Source organism: Gobio gobio, assembly GCF_949357685.1.
Source record: "Gobio gobio genome assembly, chromosome: 11".
Taxonomy (NCBI): Eukaryota; Metazoa; Chordata; class Actinopteri; order Cypriniformes; family Gobionidae; genus Gobio; species Gobio gobio.
In genome coordinates, this window is record NC_137104.1 from 23,704,360 (window position 1) to 23,727,960 (window position 23,601).

General features: G+C 37.5%; 2 protein-coding genes across 5 annotated transcripts in view; both read right to left on the reverse strand.

The window, feature by feature from the left end:
- The window catches only part of septin7a (septin 7a), a 54,507-nt gene extending 34,543 nt beyond the window's left edge, over positions 1-19,964 (reverse strand). For 2 of the 4 annotated variants that reach the window (XM_079829802.1, XM_079829800.1), the window contains exons 1-3: positions 19,843-19,929; positions 11,267-11,369; positions 1,085-1,191 (exon numbers count right to left, since the gene is read on the reverse strand). In XM_079829802.1, coding sequence (XP_079685928.1) covers positions 1,085-1,191; positions 11,267-11,276 — 117 coding nt within the window. In that variant the 5' untranslated portion in view covers positions 11,277-11,369; positions 19,843-19,929. Of the gene's footprint in view, positions 1-1,084; positions 1,192-11,266; positions 11,370-19,842 lie in introns of all 4 variants that reach the window. The other 2 variants (XM_079829801.1, XM_079829803.1) reach the window with 2 other exon arrangements.
- A 1,891-nt stretch (positions 19,965-21,855) lies between these two features.
- On the reverse strand, positions 21,856-23,368 carry hsbp1l1 (heat shock factor binding protein 1 like 1). Its single transcript, XM_079829646.1, has 4 exons — positions 23,137-23,368; positions 22,966-23,032; positions 22,135-22,225; positions 21,856-22,031 (listed from the first exon to the last, which is right to left on the reverse strand). Exons 1-4 carry the CDS (start codon positions 23,179-23,181, stop codon positions 21,995-21,997), a joined length of 240 nt encoding a protein of 79 aa, XP_079685772.1. The 5' UTR covers positions 23,182-23,368; the 3' UTR covers positions 21,856-21,994.
- Positions 23,369-23,601: the final 233 nt, after the last annotated feature.

Genomic DNA, 23,601 nt, shown 5'->3' on the forward strand with positions numbered 1-23,601 from the left:
CATGCTCAGTTGAGGGGTGGGTTCCATTCAACCAAAGTGGACTTAAAAGGGTATTACGCCACCTTAAGGTGGATTCAATGTGGCAGTTCGTGGGTGTAAAGTATATGAGAAAGTCTGTGTTTAATGACATTGCAGAGTGTTGCGAATGAACGCATTTTGTTAAGTGAAGTGAACTTGAACAGATATCCCAAGCTCAGGGAGTAGGGTGTAGTGAACACTGCATAGGGACCCTGTCAATCAGGACGAACATGGTGCTCTCTTCTGATTCAGGTGTGTCAGATAAGAGAGACATACAAAATGTGCAGAGTGAGGAGGCATGAGGACTGGAATTGGGAACCCCTAATTTAGAGAAATGGGAAGTTAAAGTTAAAGTTTGATAGTAGGCTGATGCTAGAATACTGCTAACTCGGCAAGAGACAGACTGAGGCATATGTGCTCCAGATGCGAGAAATAGCTCTTTAGAGTGCTGCAGGGACAACATATTTTTGTAGGCCAAAAAACAGAAACAAAATTTAGCACTTCTGATTCCATCGTCTTAAAGTCAATGGGTTTTTTGAATGAGTTTTTGGTTAAATGTCTGAAAAAAACCCACAAGCTAGAGATATTTTCACATTTTATCCTACGACAAATTCATCAGTAATTTCAGACAATTCCATTGTCTCAATGGGGCTACAAAGGTTGTCTGCAACATTAAATGACTTCACACCGAACATGCAAACTCATCTACTCACTAGTCCATTTTCACAGCCTCATTGTGTTTATAATCACTCTTTTGCAAACTATTCTAACAAAACATTTCAGGGAATTTTTTTATTTATTAAGTTGAGGCTTAATGGTGTTAACTTTAGCTTTTACTTGTGTAGACTATATTTAGGCTTATAAATTTATAATGTAAAAACCAAACTTTAGTTGAGCTTATTTTCTGCAATAATCCAAAAGCCAATTGAAAAATATTTTGCAAGGTCGAGGTAACCAGGGTGATGTGAACTTATGGATTGGCCAACAAAAATATGTCATCACTGTAGCGCTCTATAGTGATCTCATGGTAAAAAGAGGATACAGCCGTATGCTGTGTGAATCTTACCTGAACAGTTTTCTTGATTCTGTGAGATGGTCCGGGATACTCTGGTGAATACAAGTCTGTCAGGAACAGGGAGTTGATGAGTGTAGACTTCCCCAAACCTGATTCTCCTGCAGGACAGAGAGTACGACATTACGTCAGGACGTGACTCACTCATCGCTTCTGTTGTTTGTGAACAAGGACTGTGAGGAATGTGAGTCTGCAGATTTTCACAGAAGCAGAACAGCCATCATTCACAATGGTCTACACATCCTCCTCTTACATGCCTGTTTAATTAAATATTTTGAGTAACTTATGGTGCTTGCTAAAGCTAGGGCCCAATTAAATCGGTTTTATTTATTCCCAAATTCAATTTTCTGGTTTAATTAAGTTTTAACCATCCAAACGCATGTATAATCAATTGAATTCATACAATTTTAAACATTTAATAATTTATTAAAATATTAACAACAATGGGAACATGTTTATTCCTTTTTACAAAATCCATTTGATTATTATTTTTTTTTCTGGATTCTGTGATTTATTACAAATATATTCCACGATTCTGACCGGAAATCCTAGGACCCTATAAGGCACATCATTGCAAATCTATCAAACTCAGCACTTGGAATGTCTGAGATGTTTCTGTTTCTTAAACTTAACTCCAAAAACAGGAAATCAGTCTGGAGGAGTGGCATAATGTGATCAGCTTTGACATGAACTTATATGGGGTCGTTCCCTACTTGAGTCTGGGAATCGCAGACGGCATCTGAAATTTGTGGAATTCCATGAACCACAAGAGAATACAACTATTTATATGGATAGGCGGAGAGAAAATCTAAACAGTCTGAAACTCAGGCTCAATATGATAAAGTACAAACCAGGAGAAGAACCAGAGGGTGAGCTGAGAACCAAGATAAGCAAAGAGAATGTTCAAAAAACATGACAAACTTTATTAGTGGTGTTTGATACGACAAGCATAACTATCACCATCGCTCATACTTAACCCTAAGTGTTAAACTGTGCTGCTGAATGAATTGAATGCTAAAAATGTGTGTTATTGATATGAATAACTCAAATTACCGGAGTTGTTTAGAAAAGGATCTCTTGACTACAAATTTTTTTGTTATATAGCAGATGTATGGATGAAACTATCATCCCATTTCCGAGCACACACACTCCTATCGCAGATGTATTTTTTTATTTATTGACCTGAAGGAGCAGTTGTGGCAGACCAATCACAACGCTTGCGGTCCGCATAGAATTGACGCTTCGTTAAATTTTTGGAGAGGTGCGCGTCAGGGTAAGTCGTAGGCTACGCGTGCAACACACAGCCTACGACGTAGCTACGCCGTACACACGACGCAGAAGTATAAATTGGGCTTAAGGTTGAACCACTGTAGAGACACGTACTATTTTAACAATGTCTTTACCACCTTTCTGGGCCTTGAAAGTTGCAATGACGTTGCAGTCTATGTGTGGTTCAGAAACCTCTCGGATTTCCGAAGATGACCAAAGGTCTTAAGGGTTTGGAACGACATGAGGGTGAGTAATTAATGACAGAATTTTTAACTTTAGGTGAAGTAACCCTTTAAATGCTAGTGTATGTCAACAAGCAACCACATGGAACACTCTAGCATGCACCTAGAAATGTCTTGGCAACCAGCTGAAGTAACCCAAAAATTACTCCGAGCACCTTAGCAACTGCATAGCAATACTCTGGATCACCCAAGAATTGTCAACTACTTTTACACGCTGAAAACGGTTAACCTTTTCTTCTGAAAATATATAAATGTAGTTTGCAATGTGCCAGAAAGGTAACTCATCCCACTCTGCGTTAAACAAAAATATTGCTGACATTTGATTTCCACACACAACAAGTGACTTTTTCACAGAACAATTCCTCCAAGCATCCGTGAGCGATCTATCAACTGGATGCGTGGCAACGTGGTTCCTGTAAGGCCTGAAACAAAGAGGACAGTGTGAAGGAAACTGGGTGCATGTTGGCACAGAGCAGCGCTGGGCTTCTCTCCTGACCTTTAGCAAGTGCCCAACCCTGTGCCACTTCCACAGCCAGCCAAAGCAGCACGTAAAACAGGGAGAGAACCGTCAAACAAAGAAAAGCTTCTTTTCAAATCCTAAATGTTTTCCAGAAGGGCAGAACAACAGTGACCTCACCATTGCAACAGAAACATCTTCCACTCACAGCCTGGAGCGGTGCAAAACCAACTGCTTTCTTTGAGCAGAATGAGGGAAAGCCCAACAGGATTTATTTTGCTTGCTGAATGTGGTCTTTGAAAACAGGCCCGTGGTCTTGTGAAAACAGCGAGTGAAATACGGTCTTCTTTAAAATGTCATTATGAATTAGGGAAACAATAAAAGCAGGCAGCGAGTGGTGGAGCGAAGTGGGTACTGGGATGCACTTCTGCCATTCTCTGGAGTGGAACCAGCGCAGCTGAGAGCCCAAAAAAAATAGCCATGATGTATGACATATGACACTGAATATAGGGCTGCCAGAGTGAAGAATTTCCCTGCTAGAAGAAATTCACATAAAAAGCTGAAGATTTCATGGAACTGTAGCTTGCAGGAGTTTTAATGGTGTCGTTACTTGCAGCTGTTTAAGGAAACTAATTTAGTACAAAATCTTTAAACAGATCACCAAACAGTTCACCAAAAATAAAAATGTCTCATGTCACTGCAAATCTATATGACTTTCTTTCAACAATAGAACACACAAATATGTTCTTCACTGAGTACTGAGTACTGGAGTACTTCCAAGCTCCAAAAGAATAAATTCTGCTACAATTAGAGCTGCAACTAACGATTATTTTTTCGATTAGTCGACTAATCTAACGATTATTTTTCTGGATTAATCTTATGATTCTTTTTTACTGATTATTGTATTTCAAAGAGGGTAGTGAATTTGTATATTATTTTAACATGAAATCAATGAATGATGACACTATTAATTGTATTTCAGGAAGGGTAGTGTACATAGTATGCCATTTTATAATGAAATATATGAACACAAGAAGCTTTTTAAACATAATATATAATGATACTATTCATCATAAAATGTATACAGAGTAGGCCTAATTAGGAAAAGTTGTTTACTATAGTAGTTGAGTATGATTTACTTATTGATTTGTGTCAATAGTAAACGAAAATGCACTTGTATTTATCTGCAAAAGGTTCACATACAGGAGCTTTCAGCATAGTTTTAATGTATAACTAGTCGTCTATTTTGAAGATACATGTGCATAAACAACGACTAAAGCTGCCAGAAGTTTTTGCCCAAACTTCAAAGACACATTTAAATGGTTAAAGCTAGAGGCATATCTTAACTTTAATGTTACTTTAATCATGTAAATTACCTGTATACAGCATGTTATTATGCATAGCCTATGTGTTTGGGACAGAGGGGAACCAGGTCGCATTAACAGGAGATATATGCAGCCCATAATAAATAAAAGCACGAGATGTACTGGGGTCGGAGAAGAACACCGGAAAATGTGACCATCTGTTGCAATACACGCGCCACGGTTCAGCTGCGCGAGAGAACACTGGCAGCAGGGTTGCCAGGTTTTCACAACAAAACCCACCCATTCGTTACTCAAAACTAGCCCAAAACAAGCCCAATCGCGTTTCGGGGAGGTTCTCTGGTAAACATCGCGTTCGGGGGGTTAAATATGTGTGGTTTTTTTGCAGGGCTGCCTGCTAAAATTCTCATTCCCGGGGCTAAATATCACATAATTGGGATAGCTTCAACCCGCGGACATGAGACGCAGCCCGCGGCAACAGTGTAGAAGTAGCTCAATTCCGCGGAAAAAACGCGGACTTGGCAACACTGACTGGCAGTGTGAAAGCTCTCGCTCTCCAAGCGCACAGCTTCTGCTCTGCCACCGCGCGCAGTGTGAAACCGGCGTTATAGAGCGAACAAAGCACCGTTTTATTCGGCTTCTGTTTAAAGTACTCCCACACTTTTGAATGTCGCGGTCTGGCTTTATATGATGAATGATCATTTTCACTATGCCCGGGAGCAGAAGCTGCCATTATTCTAGATCTTCTGTTCCATTCTAGAACGTAAATAATGTGCCGCCGACGCATTTCACGCACTAGCTGCAATTATGCTAAAATACTTTTTTGGGGGGGGAGAAACAGTGTAAAAATGTGTTTTTGAATACTGTGTAAGCAGGGCTTGTCAACTTTTTTGCTCGCCAGCCACTGTAGCTAGTGGTTATCCAAAGTTACTAGCCATCAATACCAAGGGGAAAAACTGCCATAGATCTTTTTTTTTTATTTTTATTATCTCATAATTAGGCGGCTGTCACTTTAAGACCTGACGCACAACCCATTATACTGTTTTAGATAACCAATATACTTGGCTTTATGTGTGCGCACTTTATGAGTGAGCAAGGAATTAATAAAATGATGCGCAATAAGCGCAATCCCACGCCGAAATCGAAATGTATCACCAACAATATTCATCTGGGGCAAAGGAAACAAGTGAGTGAGGGGAGGCAGGGTTGTGTGTCAACTCGCTGTCAGAGAAATCATGAGAGCACAGCTGGTATCACGTGTCTATTCTGCGGAAAATGAGCAGGCCTATTAGAAGCGTTTCAGACATTTTAGTATCAACGTATCTGGAATAAGAAAATCTATACTACATTGAACTAAGTTTATCATTTCAGATGCCTGTTTAAAAGACTACGATTGAAAAATGTATATATTAGATATAAAATTCAACCCGCCAAATTGGCTAGTACGAGTGACTGCGTTACACGCCACTGCTGACACAGGCGTTAATGTCAAGCCCTGTGTGTACGCAAGATTTGAGTTTTGTGCAAATAAGATTTGAAAGCTGCGCCCATGAGTTATGAACTACTACTTATGGGGTTCCTTTGTCCTTTTTGTAATTCAAAATTCAATTACTGTATGGCAAGGAACAATGTTAACATTCTGCTTCTGTGATCCATGCAAGGTTCAAAATTACCATGTGAATACGAGAGAACGAAAATTGAAGCTCATGCAAGCTGCAGGTTGGCAGCATTGCAGGAGTAGATTGTATATCTAGGGGTCTAAGCACAGAAAGCATTGGAACTCTACTGTGTTTGTACAGATTTTTTCTTTTTCAAAATTACGGTCTCTGACAAACATACACTTTTAGGGCAGAAAAATAGAGACCCCAAACTTGGCAGAAAGGTCCTAATCAGGAGCACAGACACACATCTGACACTAGGTGGCGCTATAAGGCGATTTGCATTTTGGATCATAACTTCATTTCACTCCATATAAATCTACGGACATTTTGAATTTCCAAGAAAACCTGCTTTTTCGAACTCCTAGGCTGCTGATTAGATCTTCCGCAAATTAGGCAAACATCATCTAGGGGTGGTGGCAAAAAGTCATCAAAATAATTGATTCGCTGAAGCGTTACAATGTTAATAATGAATTAATTTGCCTGGTGTCACTCATTATTCATGAACTGGCGCAACTTTATCTCCTAAACGCAACCTTATAAAAACTTAATACACAGTGTTAATATAAAACTGCATGATCAGAACAAACTCCACAACACAGCTATACTTATATAGTTTGAATAACTTTCAAAATGTTTGTTTTTTTCAGCTGATGAATGATAAAAACCCTGACAGCCAATCAGAATACATTGACTTGAAGAATGTTAATCTGACCAACGCTGCAAATCCATGTCTACAAGTAAAGAAAACATCTGATTTAGCTGAATATTTATAAATATATATATATTTTTTCTCCCTTCTGGTGATCCATATGTGAATATACTAAGCTTCCAAAAATCAAATATGAGGACCTACATTACAAAGCAATTGTGACAGGTGCAGGTTCACTTTCTGTGAATGAAACAATTGCATCATTTGTTACATAATTTGTTATAATACATTTGCATATTTGTAGCAAACATATTATAATAGACAAAAATATTTTTTAATAAAAACATTTCCTAAATGTTTATGGTTGGTCAGTTTTATCCATTTACTTGCCATTGGCAGAATGTAAAAAAAAAAAAAAAAGGTACATTCTAGTTCCATTGTGGGAAGAAAGTCATATAAGTTTTGATTCGGAACAACAGGGTGTGTAAATGATTACTTTTTTTTACTTAACTTTCCCTTTTAGTTAAACTCTGAATCACTCCACACAAGAGAATGTAAGTGTATATGCAGACAAAGTTTAGCATTGAGGAAGGAGAGAAAGACATTGATAAATGAACAAAAAGGTGACTATGGGCAGAAGGTTTACCATGTTAACACTAGAGCTAATTACAGAGTCTTTCATTGAACTCTGCGTCAACGATGATGATAGATCAGGGCTTTCCTGTCAGCCGCCCAAAAATGCAAAACTGCGGTATCTGTAACCCGCCCTGTCTCTGTGCGTTACGAAACCCACTGTTTGTGCGGTGTCAAATCTTTACAGGCCTGCCTTGAGCAGATGAAAAACAACACACAACAAGCATCCATCTAGCCTCCTGTATTTCACAACATTAACCATTACAGGACACTCCTCAGACACGGCAAACACTACAATAAATCCAAACCGTTTCAATGGAGGCAATCTAAACAAGAGGTGTTAAGTGTTACGGAAAGCCAGAGAAGAGTGGGGTGAGAGTCATGCCACTGGAGCAGTTCAACCCAAAGACCACCAGGCAGATCGGTAAGGGTCCAGCTCGCTTCCTTTAAAGGAAATATCCCACAGCTGTATAAACCAGGGGGCTTATTCCAGAGGAACTCCCCATCGAATGACAGCGGTGGGGGAAGCTGGGAAGCAGGAAAAGCTCAAGCCTGTGCTGGCAGGGAAAGAGTTTACCACGAACTTCCAAAGAACTTTCACTGGCTTGGATAAAACCAGAAGGCAGGAAAGAAGATCTGTTTATGTGTGCTGTAAGAAAAAGGGATAATTTAAAGGGATAGTTCACTCAAAAAAAGAACATTCAGAGAGCTATGCACAAGTGAAGCTTTTGTGAATAAAGAAAAAGTTGGGAGTTTGGAATGACATGAGTGAGTAAATGATGACAGAAACTTTTAGTCAAAGATGAGAATCTTGGGCCCCGAGATTCAAAGCAGTGATGTTTTTTGTTTTTTTACCAGTGAAGAATTATTACCAATACATACCAAAAAAATGTATGAGGACAAAAACAAAACATCTAAAGGCGTGGCCACGTTAACATCACAAACCTGGTTTAGTTAAATGGTTGGAGTCATAAAAATAATTGTATTTGCTGCATTCTCGTTTTTTGCAGCATTTAAGCAAAAGTGTATTTTTTTGCTACTGTTGTTAAAATAACCGTGTCGTCTGCAACTCTTAAAGGGATGATAGTTCACACAAAAATGAAAATTCTGTCATTATTTACTCACCCTCAAGTTGTTCCAAACCCGTATGAGTTTCTTTGTTCTGCTGAACACAAAAGAAGATATTTTGAAGAATGTTTGTAACCAAGCAGATAGAGCAACCATTGACTACCATAGTAGGGAAAAAATACTATGGTAGTCAATGGTTGCTCTCTCTGCTTGGTTACAAACATTCTTCAAAATTTCTTATTTTGTGTTCAGCAGAACAAAGAAACTCATACGGGTTTGGAACAACTTGAGGGTGAGTAAATAATGATAGAATTTTCATTTTTGGGTGAACTATCCCTTTAAATGTGGCGTTTTACATCTTTAACGAGAGAGAGAGAAGCAACACACATGGAGCGGCAGGGCTTGAATTAAGCATGTTTGGCTATAGATAAAAATATTAGAGGATGAAGCACTGAAAGATCATTACGGTAAACAGCCCTGAGCTCTTGTGGTGTGATCCGCTCCGTTGTTTTGACGCGCTGCTCACATTAAACTCTAGAAACGGTACATGCAGCAATAATGTCCCGCGGTCCAGATGGAACCAAGCCGTTGTCCGGAAGCCGTCTGCCATTTGAGTACCACTGATATAGACCACACAGTATGTTTAAAATGTATACAAAAAATTTTCAGTATCAGTACAGTGTTGAATTACAACCACTGTAAAAACCTTCCTTTATTTAAATCCAACCATTATTTTTAAGAAATCATCAGCAAGTAAAGCTTTACAAAGCTCATAATCCTTAACAGTGATAATAAATAAATAAAAAGAATATATGTGACCCGTGCCAGCAAAATGAGTCACATTTTTTTTTTGTTGAAAAAAACGTTCTCAAAAATGAGCTGATTTTCTATATAAAAAAAACCTTCAAAATGATGTATGATTTGTTTGAATCGGACAAAAAATGGCTGAGCTACACCTGTTTAAAGTCGATAGAGTTAGCAAAATCAATTTTGAGGTTCAAAACAAAATCTAGCAAGGAAATCTAGGGATTTTTTTTTTTATAAAATAACAATATATATTCAACTTTTTTCACATGATACCACAATTGTTTGATTAACATTAATGAAACAGACAGTCTATATTAAGACCAATTACCACATGGATCTAAAATAATCTGATGTTTTCCCTAAACATTAACATAAGACATAACAGATAATGTTTGCGTGAATACTCGCCAAAAGACAGATATGCTGAAATACTATAATTCTGTTTATTTGTATATATCAGGATCGTGCGCTATGAGAGGCATCTTTGTGCGCACGCCTCGGATATGTCAAATCAGCGGGAGATCATTTTCATGGACAAGGGAAATGTACAAATAAAGATACTTTTAGATGTTTAAATGCTATTTGGAGCAGTGTGATCACTAGACGAGGACTTAATTAACACATTTTTGTGAAAACCTTCAAAAATCTAAATTTTTCACTTGTTTTGCCTGTAGTTTGAAATTATCCCGCGTGCATTCCGACTCCTTTTGCCTCCTTTAGCACGGGTCACATATGCTTCCACACAAGCCAAGATCAAGGCCAAGCCTTACAAGTGGCTGGTAAATGTGTTAATGATTGGTAAATATTGACTTTCACCAGTCTCATGACTCTACCTCACTGTCAGCCAACAGACAGATCTGAAAACCCCAATGTACGTCCCGCCGAGAACAGACGAATGGTCGGAACAACAACATCTGTGTCTATATAATCCAAAGAAAGAGAGAGAGCTGGTAGTGTTTGACAGTGCTGCACTTCTTCAATTACTCTGCGATTCTAATTACATGCTGTACACCAAATTGCCATCTAAAAGCTTGTTTCCTGCCCAGTGCGCAGCAGAAGGGGAAACTCCAGGGCGTAGCTGCACCAACACTCCTCCCAAAGTCCCGTGGAGATGAAGTTCTGAAACACTTCAAGCTTCTGCTCTGGATTACCTCCATTATGAGCAGGACGTGAGGTGACCTCAGGTGGGCGTCAGTGGCAGTTTCAGGTTGTGTTGTGTTTGGAGTCTGAAGAGCTGAAGGTGGAGGTAGATACGAGTCCTAAGGCCAGGCTGAATGAATGGGATTACAGGAAACTTCCCACCCACAAGGCCACGCTCACACACACATTCCAAAGGAGGGGAAAAACCCCAGGTCCATGGGAGAATGGGAAGCACATTGGTTTTGAATGCGCGTGTCTTCGAGCCCTGCTCTCTCGTTCTGTTCTGCCATGTGAAATCCATCACTAATGCATTTTAGCGCACAGCTGCCAGCGCCCGGCATGAAACGGCCCGCGTGAAACCGTATACCGCTAGACACATGAGTGCATATAATCCACATAGCACTGCATGCTGGGTCACAAGCCCTCTATTTTTGACACTGCTTTTATTAATGTTTCATTCAAGCTTTTTTCCATATGCGTTTTTTAACATCTGTTTTTTAAAAGGGATAATTCACCCAAAAATGAAAATTGGGTCAACATGAACTCTGTCAAGCCGTTCCAACCCATATTACCTTCTTTTTTGTGAAACATAAAAGAAGGAATTTAGCAGAGTGTTCTAATGCTAAAGGCGCTGCTCTTTTCCAGCGAATTAGAAATCTCCAATATCTTCTTTTGTGTTCCAAGGAAAAAAGGAAATTCAGAACTACACAAAGGTGAGTAAGTAATGACACTTTTCTTTTTCATGTGACCGATCCGTTTTAAAGCTTCCTCAAAAATGACTTTTAAATGACAGAAAAGTTCTAGCAAGTATTCCAAAAAGGTTGATGCAGGATTCTCCTCATTTGACAAATGCTTTAATTGAAGAAGAAAAAAAAAAAAGAGGAATTCTGAGGGCATAAGTGGGATAAACTGGACAGAAGCTACTCACCGACTACCATGAGAGTGAACTCGAAGCCCCTCTTCACAGACTTTCTGTACACTTGGTTGGGGAGATTCGCGAATCCCACGTACCCCTCAAGGTCCTTCTGTTGCTGTAGACCAAAACCAAACACAGTCAACGGCTTTGTCATGCCAATCTGACAAAACACTACAAATAAGAAACATGTAGGCGGCCATCCTTCATGACTACACACAGTTACTGATAACAAGATGAATCTTCACAAACAGAAAACTGGGTTTGACACTTAAACAATAGCATAGAAACTTGACTATAATAATGTAATTAGTTAAAAGCATGGGATTAAGACATTAAGACATAATGTTCACTTAAAAACAGTATTGCTACATTTTCTGAAAAAAATGTCAGTGTTTGCTTGTGCAAAACTCTTAATGTCACATCCAAAACAAAAATCCACTTAATGTCTTTATTGTAACCACATGGATAACCACGACTTGTTGGCACTCAAGAACAGAGTATTTTGCTAAGCAACAGTGAATAGTAGAGGAAGAATCCGAAACAGTCTCTCGTCTCTAACTTTGTATTAGGTGTTATCTGATAAACATCATAGCGAATACAAAAAATTTAACTTTTTGAAAACATATAAATTGGCCATTGACAAATAAAGCTTAAAAAAAAAGTTATTTTTAAAATCTTTTCAAAACGGATGTAATGCCTATTTTTCAGTCATGAACAATGCGTTTAAGTTTCAGTTGTTAAATAACATTTAATAGCGTTTAAATTTATTTTCTGACTGATTTATGCCAGGCCAAATAGTTGTATGCATATACTGTAAGTTGTACCACCTGACATGGAGAGTGAACCAACCTACCTCACCCAATTAACAGTTTTTACCAGTATTTGAGAGCGGTCTACAAACCTTTTCAAACCTTTTAAAAAAGCCATGTTTGCAGTTGTGCCACCGTTAGATTTGAGAATATACAAATTGCTGGACAAAAGTTTTTTAATTATCCCAACAGCTTTGAAAAAAATAGATATTTATAAAAAAATTGTTCATATGAAAGTTTTCAAACCTAAAATGATTCCACAGTATTTAGTTTTTCAATTTGTATTATTAAGACAACATTTTAAATCGTTTTATTAGTCTGTTCAGTTGACAGTTGCACCACCTGACATTTTGGGCGTTTAAGATAACAAAACATAAAATAATATATATTTAAATGTACTAAAAATTATTTCAAACTAAATAGGTTTTAAAGAATAAAGTGATATGTCATGAATTTAAAAGGAAATAATACACTTGGACACAAAAATATGCACGTCATGTCATTGACCCAAATACGGTTTGACTCTGTGATAGGTGGGTGTCAAAAACAAAAAGTTGCACACTGCTGCCCTTTTGTACCGATATATTTGTTTATCAATAAATGCCACCAGCTGTCAGAGTGAATTTGCATTTTCATTCAGCCAGTCAGCTGTTTTTTCACATTGGTCTGAACAGAAAAAATGCATGAGTAAATCGGAATGCATTTCGCAATTTTTTGTGCTGAATATTCGTGTTGGTGCGAACAGGCTTATGGGTTTTCCTTTATCAGTCTATGGGTTTCTTTTGTTTGTTTCATTGGCCACCAGGTAAACCATTTTAGTTATTTGTTATCAAATGTTACCACACAATTTTATGTATTATTCATGTCTGTAGCATAGTGTGGGACCAGTTACACACTACAGTTTAATACTTAGGATTAATGGTTTGTTCAAATACATAATTCTAAGTAGGAGCGATAGTACTAGTGCTGCTTGCCTTAAAAACACCACTAATTATAATATCTAATACTAGATTTTGAGCAAACTAGCAGCACATGGTCCAGATTTTTTAGATCATAATTTTGGTTTTGTGTTTGAAATGATCGTATGCATACTTACTGCTACTTTGGTGAGCATTCAGATCATGTTGTTCCACAGATTGATGGATGAATGGATGGACGGATCAGATTCCACCAGGCAGGGAAAGAGGTATCCACATACACAAAATAAAAAGGAAAGAGAGAAAATGAGAAATGAAACATAACCGCTAAAGTGCATTAAGAGGCTTTCATCTGTAACTGCTGGTCTGCGATTCACCAAGAGCTTCACCACAACCATTGGCTCAGGTTTGATTGACAGCTGATGTTGAGCAGCCAATGAATCAAATACCATGTAAAAAACATCTATCTATAAGTGGACATGTGTGAACAATCAAACCGCATTCAATGGTCACATTATTACCAGATCAAACAAGATACATGTTAATGCCAGGTGTAAATGGCTAATGACCTATTACTTCTGTGCTGATGTCTAGTCGTTGAGACACTCCCTGAGTTAGAGAACAACACATCTGTGGAAACTTCTGTTAATATCAGCCCATTTTAGTCCTAATACAAACCACAAAAATGAACAGCATGTAGTGTTTGCCTAGTGCTGTACAACTAAACTAGTTCTCTAAACATACAGAATTACAGGAAGGCTAGAAATTGGGCTTTAGTGTTATACTTCCACAGTGCGCATGCTGCCAGTAAAATTGACAGTAAAAATAGTCTCATAGAATAAATCAGGCCTTCTCTGAATAGTATTTTCTTTCTTTTGAAACAGCCAATCATCAAATATACTGTGATTGCAGCACATAAAAAAACCAACTCATTTGACTATCAAATCTTTCATGTCATTCTGCTAACACTACAAAAGGAAATGTCCTAGAGGGACACGTATGCAGCTGAATAGATGCAAGATTTTGATGATGATTCATAAAGTATGCTGCAACATATGGTAAAGGGTACGGTAGGTCAGATGACTCATTCATTATATTCAAGATCTTCAGAAGTCACAAGTTAGCTTTGTGTGAGGAACAGACCAAAATTTTAGTAGTTATTCAGTGATAATCACGTTCATAAAATTTGCGAATACAGTAATAAAAATACTGAATATATACATATATTATACAGAAAATATTCAGGGCTCAGCGCTAAGGATTTTTTCTACTGGCCCAAATTTTCACTGGCCCCACCACAAAAAGATATAATAAATAAAATAGGCCTAGTTATTGTTTTCATTGTTTTTGGCCCATAACCTTAACAAATAAGGTTATAACACCAAAACAGGTTTATTAGGCTGCTTTTACATTAAGAACTTCACAGATCTGATATACTGTCACACATGCGTTTTATTTCTCAACTGTTTACACTCACTTAAGACACAGCTAACCGACTGTTTATGAGGATACTCGCCAATACAGCATTTTGACATAATTTCGTGTGAATATGTCCGTTCAATGCAAGAAGACATGAAGGAAAAATCAATTCAGCATTTGCACACTGTCTAAATCCTTGTTTACATTTTTGCCTGGCTCCACACTGAGAGCCTCCGCTGAAATAATCACATTTATAAAATCTGCAGCATTATGTTATGAAACTTATGCCATTTAACATAATTTACATGCACTTTAAAAAAAAAGGTAAATTTCAGTAGGAATAAAGCAAACATGTACATTTTAATTCATCATATAAATTCATAACTCAACTGTAATCATACCAGTCTGATTTGTGTAGCCCATACAGCTGCTTGTTGTTTTGTGGTCACCATTTCAAAAGTTCTGTCACTTCCGTCTCCTTGTAAACTTGTCTCTCATTGGCTATTGTGGAAGTACTGACGTAATCATAGTCGTAAACATCCTGATTAAAAATGCTAAATATCAAACATGTTTGACATTGTCAGAGCGGCCCAGATGGGCCTGTGAGCAGACTAGGAGGTTTAAGATTCCAAGCGATGCCCTGAATGCATTTTTTCTTCTTCACAGAATGTCAGGAAGGGCAAATCGGGCATAAATCGGTCTCAAACTCCTGTAGTCTGAGCCCAGTTTTGCTCTATTTTCCCCACCCACACAATGGATATAAGCAATGCTCTTTCTCGAAACTACAAATGAAAGTCTGTTACAAATATCCTGCACCACTTCCTGCTGATGTTATCGTTTGGTGTTCTACTAGACGGCAGGTGTGAGGTGTGAGAAACACCAGAGAACCCACTCACACAGGGGTAGTATGATCTCACAGGTTAAACAGGGTGTAAAGGTTCCGTCTTCTAGGTTAAAAGCCTGTCAAAGATGTGACGCTCGGCATGTTTGAAGGGGAACATCTGAATGAACCAATGCAGTAAATGCTCTTGATGCTAATTTTCATGGTCTCAATCACACACCAGCAAAAACCACCTCAGACCACCATGATGAACAATACTGATGACCCAAAAAAAGCACAACTGGATTTTCATATGGTGTAGCGTTGACAGAAATGGTCCACAAGTACTCACACGACACAACCAAAAATAAATCATGCCAAGGCTTTCACACATATGATATACATGAGGCCTGTACGTCAAGGTCACATTCTGGGTCACTGGTGTGGGTTATTATGGGACAGATAAATGTTAAATATTAATCAAGACATGTCAGGTTAAGTAGCTTGGACATTCTGCAAAATCCTCCTGATTCGTCCCACATAATAAAGTCATACAAATTTGGAACATCATGAGGGCAAGTAAATGATGGCAGAACTTGCATTGTTGGGTGAACTATCCCTTCTAGGGGCCGTTCATGTCACGTCTAAATACAAGTGGAAAACACTGAGAATTTCACCAACTAATCCAAGAGCTCCGTCTGGACGAAGGGAGATTCAAATCCTATTTCAGAGTGGACAAAGACCCGTCTGATGATCTTCTTAAAAAAAAGTTGGCCAAAGCATCAGCAAACAGAACTTCTGCGCAACGGCTCTGGATTTGTCTCAGGTAAATAGGCAACCATTAGAACTGAAAAGGCCATGTAGAATAACTATAACCAAGCGATAACTTTAAGTTCTTGTAACAGATTGCTTGGTTCTTGTCACATGACCTGCATTGCACCTGCAAATTTTTCATCTTTCTGCAACGTAGATGCGCCTGGAAAATAAACCTTGTAACAACGCTCATGCACTTGTCGCACGTCTAATTTTAAATGAACAAACTTGACTGTGCAAAAGGCGTGACATGTGAACAGCCCTTAGAAGGTATCTTTGGGTGACACCTAACCAAAAGCATTACCTTGCATCTAAATGGAAGATGAGAGAGATAGAATGTGTGAGAGAGAGATGGAGAGAGAGAGAGAGAGAGAGAGAGAGAGAGAGAGAGAGAGAGAGAGAGAGAGAGGAGAGAGAGGAGAGAGAGAGAGAGAGAGAGAGAGAGAGAGAGAGAGAGAGAGAGAGAGAGAGAGAGAGAGAGAGAGAGAGAGAGAGAGAGAGAGAGAGAGAGAGAGAGAGAGAGAGAGAGAGAGAGAGAGAGAGAGAGAGAGAGAGAGAGAGAGAGAGAGAGAGAAACTGCAATCCTGCAGACATGTTTTTGTATGTGGCTTAACTGCCGGAAGAGATGTGGTAGCCTAAAACTAAAGCAGTAAAGAAAGGAAAATAGAAAGACAAAGCAATGAAAATGAGTAAATGGTCTAAAATATAGTGATATCTCTTCACAATGCACGACTGACACAAAAGTGTCAACAGGGTCCACAATGAAGCGTAAACTGCACAGTTTATACAGTATAAAAAAAGTGATTTAATATTCACAAACACTGGTTTACTGGTTTACCGATTAACTGTTCAGGCTTTTGATTTAGGCTATTCATCCAAAATTTCCCAAATTCCATATTTATGACTGGCTGCATCGCAGAAATCATAGGGCCCTACCAGGATCTTGTCGACTCTTCGTCACAGCACCTGAGCAAAGCAAGCAGTCTCTGCCTGGTTTTCTCATCACACACTCAATGAAAGTAGTCAGACAATACGCTCCATAAAGGCTATTCTGACCACCCACAGTTCAGAGTCAGACACACATTCTCTCTCAAGACTTAAGCTGTAAACTATTCACTTAACATCCTACTCAAGGGCTGGAAAGTCACTGTCACATCTGCATCCAAGACCAAAATAGATTCACATCCACAAAAATGGCAGACGCTGAGACATAAGCTCTGCTGGTCCCACACAGCTAGACTTTTGACTACTGGCACAAGGTTTGGTCCATACGGCATCTTATTTTGTTCAGGACCCGACTTACGGACCAACCACAATTTGCTTCTGTTTTATTTAGAGGTGGATAAATCTGAACGAAATCTTGTTTACTTGCCATTAAAGGGATAGTTCATCCAAAAATTATTCTGCCCTCAATTATTCACCCTCATGCTATTCCAAAACAGTTTTGAATTGTTTTATTCTGTGGAACATAAAATGAGATATTTTGAGAGCAAAAAAATGTCCCATACAATGGAAGTCTATGGTCACAAAAACCTGGTTACCAACATTCTTCAAAATATCTTTTTATTTTGCCATCTGCAAAATGTAGTCGTGAAATGTAGTCGACTTATCCTTTTTAAAGTCTGAATTAAAGTAGCCAAATATCTTGACAAATTGGCAAATTCAGCAATTATTACAGGGAAACAATGTTTACTTTAGATAATGAAGTTGTATGGACACCAGTGAACTAGAGTTCAGAAAACAAACAAACAGAGCATTCTGGGACCCCTCAATCCAGGGGCCTCATTTATAAAGACATATATATGAAAAGAATGATCATAAATGTGAACGTACAAGTTTCCTACATGTTCTAAACGCTCCCTCTTCATAAATTGCAGCTCAATGTGCATGTAGGCATATTATAATTTGTGCATATTGCGTTTGCATTTGTACATTGTCATAAAATATTAATTTAATTACTTTAATCAAATGCTCTTCAGTTGGCATATTATCCTGATTTATTCCCTTTTGAGGTAAGATGAAATCCATAGAATTTAGGATCAAATTTGATTGTATGAGAGTTTTATAAATGAGGCCTCAGCACCAACCATGGGAATGGACAGGAACGATTCAAGCAGTAGCCATGTGATCCAAACATGATGGGAATAAATAAAGAACTAATTCTTCTCACTGAACAAGAGCCAACAGGGTCTTCACCACACCAGAGATCTCATGAGATCCAACCCATATATATATATATATATATATATATATATATATATATATATATATATATATATATATATATATATATATATATATATATATATATATATATATATATATATATATATGATCATGCTTGCTATACGATTAATTTATTCAAGTAAAGTAATGTTATGTTGCTTAAAAGTAAAGGTAAAATCAGGTCATTTCCATGCAACATCTTAAATAAGAACGAGACAAGTGCAAGGGAGAATGTTTAGACTAACCTTCAGTACAGTAAAAGTGAATCAAGAGTGGTTTGTGCCTGACAATCAATCTACATTAGTGGATCTCCTTAAAGTCCGCATGAAATCAAAATTGAATCCCATATTTACTTTGTTAGCGCACAGTAGTCTTGAGATGAACAAGATGAAAATCCATGCAAGTTATTTAATACACAAAACAAAATGAGTTTGTCTTCGTAATCGGAAGTCAAAATCTGAAAATGTGCTTCCCCTGTGGGATGGCATTCCTTCTCTGATGACGTCAGTTTGATGGCTTGGGCTGAACGTCCTTAACCAAACACCTCCAACCGTCAGTCTGCTGCCAGCTAGAGATGGTGAGGAGGTGCCCTAAAATCAAGCCCTGCCCTCTATTTAATATAATATGTCACATTACTGAAGGTGGCAGCAACTTCCGTTTCATGTAGACTCATCATCATCATCATCATCACCAAACGACAATTTGATAACAACAAGTTGTTTGTGCAATAAATGTTTAAAATGAAATGCATAATTTTATTAATCAATGTGCTTGTGTCTGTAGTGTATCTTTGTATCTGAGCATCCGTCTATCCATCAACCCATCCGTTAATTCATCCTTTAATCTATCTATACTTCCATTCATCTAATAGCAAGTGATCAATTCTCTACATCAGCCAGGGTGTCCAATCCTGCTCATGGAGGGATACTTTCAGGTGTTTAGCTCCAACACACCTGCCTGGAAGTTTCTAGTGACCTTGATTAGCTGGAAGACAGCCTCCAGGAGCAGGATCAGACACCCCTGACCTACTGCAACATACTTATTTGACTATTTCTACAAAGCTGAGAGTGACAGACACAAGACAAGGAGGTGTTTCTCCAGACGGAAACACTATAGCTACAAATGACTGGCCGTTGCTTAAACCCACCCTAGCCAATATATTTTATGGTTTTCTGGACAAATTATTATGTTAGTGCGGTGTTTTGTTCATCATAGCATTCCTTGAGGTACCTTTGAGGGACACAATGAAAATACCAAGGCACAGGAATATGCGTATGATTCAGTTCTATCTGATACTATCATTGTACCAACCACAGTACATATTCGTAAGTGAAAACTTTGATTCAAATGCCTTATTTGAAACAAGAGACCGTTATTGACATTATAATGACAGAAAGAGTGAAGATTACACTGAAACAGAGCTTGAGCAGATCTATTTGACCATTAACACGCTCAGGAAATGCATCTACCGCGCGCAACCAAGCACGCGTAGTTAAAACACACTGCACACATAAACCTATAAACCTACTTACAGAAGAGTTTGACAGTTTGAGTTTAATAAAGCGACAGGGACTAAATTCTCACCCATTCTGTTGACGCTCCCGGCCGCCTCTGTAACCGATCTCTCACCGATCGACATTCCCTTTCTCCAACGCTCGGTCCAGCCCACGGGCGTACGTCACGTTTCTTGCGTAGTATCCCTTGACAAATACGGGGACGTTGGAAGTGGCGTATCTTTGGTGAATAGCGTCCGCGCAAATCTCGCGATGTTTCATGCAAGCCAAAAGGGGGAAAATATTTGTATGATTCAAATGTGGGTTGGAGATAAGTTTGTCAATGCATTTTAAAATGCCTCTGCATGTTGCTATTTGCACGTTTCGGAAGGTTTTATTTATTTTTCACTGAGGTTCACTGAATAATAATAACAACGGAAAAACAGGCACAAATATTAAGTAAAATAATTATTTAAAAAACATAAATTCCATAGTAAAGCAACAAACAAGTCACCGACAAAGCAGAATGTTAGTAGTAGTAAATACAAGTGTATACAAAATGTTTTTAAACGAAGATTTATAAATAGTGTATATATCTAGGGGAGGCGGTTACAGTCTTTCAGTACCCTTACTGAAAAGGCTCTGTCTTTTTTCCCTTTTATATCTAGTCATGAGAAAATGCACAGATACACAGTAAATTCCATTTATTATAATGGTCTGGCTGAAGACCCACATCTGACTCCGATTCCACAGATTTAATTACCTTGATAATTTACTGCTATGGAAAGAGCTGGGAAAAGAGCAACAATGCTTCCACCTGCTGGCCAAATATGGACGTCTACACACGTTTTTTCCCCCAATAGCAAACCCCAATAGCAAAGACACATTGATAATGTGAAAAACTATAATACTACAGTCCTAGCAAATTGTGAATTATAGTCTATACTAACTACAAAGGTATTTTTAATTACCAGCCAGCACTCAAAAAAATTACTTGTTGAATTTACTCAAAAAAGCAGCGTTAAGTGGTTCCAGGCAACTATATTGAGTAATTTTTACAAATAACAATTTAGTTATATGAACAAAAGAAAGTCCAGTAAAGCTGACAAAATGTCTTTAAGTAAATACAAACCATTTGAGTTTGTCACTGTTACATAATATTTATATGTGCAGTTTACTTAATAATGTTATGTTAAATGTATAAATGTTTATTATGTTAGGTGAACACATTTATCTATTTAACTTGCTCTACAAGTGTTAAGTGTCAAACTATTAAATAATAACACGCATATTTTTAGAAACAAAATGCAAAAATAACTTAATTGAGGGCAGGAAGTCCATCCAATAAACATGTGTTTATGAGTACCCACAGCCTAAACACAGGCACTACTCTTCTGCAAATGACAGAAACTCCTCTAAATGTCCAACATAACTGAACATTAAACACTAACATAAACTAACAACATCTTTCCCTTTACTGAAAAACATAAAATAACACTTTAATCCCTAAATTTACTCTCCTAATGCAGTCCCTTGCAAAGCATGCTGGGAACTACAGATCCACTGCCCAGTTTTTTTGTTTCACTCAGCCATATTAAGTTGACCGAACAAATACTTATTAAGTAAAGCTGACAATCCTAATTTTTAGTAGAAACAACTCAGTAAATTTAAGTTAATTTAGTTACATGAGTTTTTTAAGTAATGTGAACAAGGATGATTTGAGTTCATTTTTTGAACATATAGTGAACCTAAGTTCATGTTGCACCATTGTGTAGTGTTGCATTATGGTTCATTTTGAACAAAATCTTTCTGAGTAATATACACTGGATACTACATTAGTGCATAATGAAAAATATAAGCAAAATGAAACTAAAAGTCAACAAGTATTCCCTTAAATTGAATTGTGTGTTGCTACACTGTTTTTTGCAACTATTACACATTAAAAAGGGACCAGTATAGTCTATTTGGCCTATTGTCCCAATGCCTCGTTTTATGACAGTTTTCAAAGATTGCTAACGTAGAGGTCCTTTATATGAATATATTGTAACATGTTTCCCTTTTTGTTTATATTGTATCCTGGAAAAGATTTTACAAAAATGCTAAACAAGTTAGTTTATTGTTTTGGGTACAAGATCCACATCACATAAACATAAGGAAATAGAAAATAAGGCACATGTGAACAATACATGCATAGCTTAATACACAAATATACTGTTGATCTCAAGCTTCTGCAACATCTCTGCTCAGTGCTTTGGCCAGCTTGTTCTCTCTTCAAAGTCACTGTGCAGAAAAACAGAAATATGAAATGATATGATTTGCTTTAAATATCTCTAATTATTGAGCAAACTTTAATTTGGAGATGAAATAAGTCCAATGCACTTGCTTTGGTTTGTGACGATCCTCCGTTCCTGCTTGTGTCATGAGATCAGCGACATTCTTCTCCAGGTCATCTATACGGGTTCCCATATCATCCAGTTCAGGCATTAAGGAAAAACCCTCAGTTCTTTGTGTAGCATATCAAAACCAAAATCAGTGCCGCTAATAAATGGTTTCACACAGAATGGAGTGTGTACAACCAGGGAATCCAAAAAATCAAAAGAATGCAAAAAATTATTTCCTGTTTATATGACAGCCCAAATATATGTTGCATTCATCATTGACTATACATGTTTTCAAGATAAACGAAGCTTAATGGAATATTCGAGAATAAACATGATACTCTAGATATGTTTTTAAAACTATTATGCAAACTACCATTTAAAAGTTTGGGGTTGGTACTTGGTAATATTTTTTATGATATTGGCTTAATTTATTTGATCAAAAAGGAGTGCTATTGTGATATTATTAGTGAAAAATGACTGTTTTCTTATTTGAACACATTTTAAAACAATCCTGGTGGCAAAGTTGAATTTTCAGAAATCATTCTAATATGCTAATTTGCAGCACAAAAAAACACTTCTTATCATCAATGTTGAAAATCGTGCTGCTTGATATTTTTTGTGAAACCACTGTAATGTGAGTTTCAGGATTCTCTGATGAATCGAAAGTTCCTACAGAATTTATTAGAATTCTGTGATGTCATTGTCATAGTGTCCAAAACATGATATTACTTTGTACAAATGCATTTCATGCTAGTGTTATGACATAAAATAAAATACAAAAAGCTAATCTAAATTTACGTCTACAAAGTGAGATTATGCTTCTGAAAAGATATTTTTGGAGATGATCTGGTCAGATAAATTCTGAAACCTGCTCTGAAGTTGTTGCATTGTCGTCTCCATCTGTTTGAATAAATAAATTGAGCAGATTTGTGAAACTTTAAAACAAACATCGCAACTGCAATTATAAAATTGTCAAATTAAAATGTATTAAAATGAACACTTGCCATTGCAGTTAAATCTTTGGCAGCTTTTGACTCGGATCCTGCCATGAGGTTTGTTGAGTTGGTTATAGCCTATGTTGTGTTGTTCGTCTCAGCTCTAGGCAACGTTATCTGGACTAAAACAGCTCCAGTGTGAAAATAATTGGCATGTGCTTTGATCTCAGAGATCTTTGATCATATATCCATCAGAATAAAAGAATTCCATAACTTTTCAACTTTTCACTCATTGTTTGCATAAAGACTTCCTCGTTCGTGGGAGGGCATGTCCACATTTAACCCTTTTAGTAGCAGATTTTTTGTTGTTGTCATTTTTAGTCCACTGATGAAAAAATATGAACTACACAGTGCGAATAACATTTAATTTTGATTTCATAAAATATGTAACGTCGATTTGGGCACATATAACAACTTATTCGGATTTCGAGGGATTAACGAGACAACTTGTCATAGCCAGTCATAAATCAGTTT

Coding starts and splice junctions, on each gene's coding strand:
- hsbp1l1 (XM_079829646.1), bottom strand. CDS start 23,181: ATGGCAGGATCCGAGTCAAAAGCTGCCAAAGATTTAACTGCAATG. Junction 23,033..23,136: donor CCAAAGATTTAACTGCAATG/GCAAGTGTTCAT, acceptor TTATTCAAACAG/ATGGAGACGACAATGCAACA. Junction 22,226..22,965: donor TGACCAGATCATCTCCAAAA/ATATCTTTTCAG, acceptor TAATGCCTGAAC/TGGATGATATGGGAACCCGT.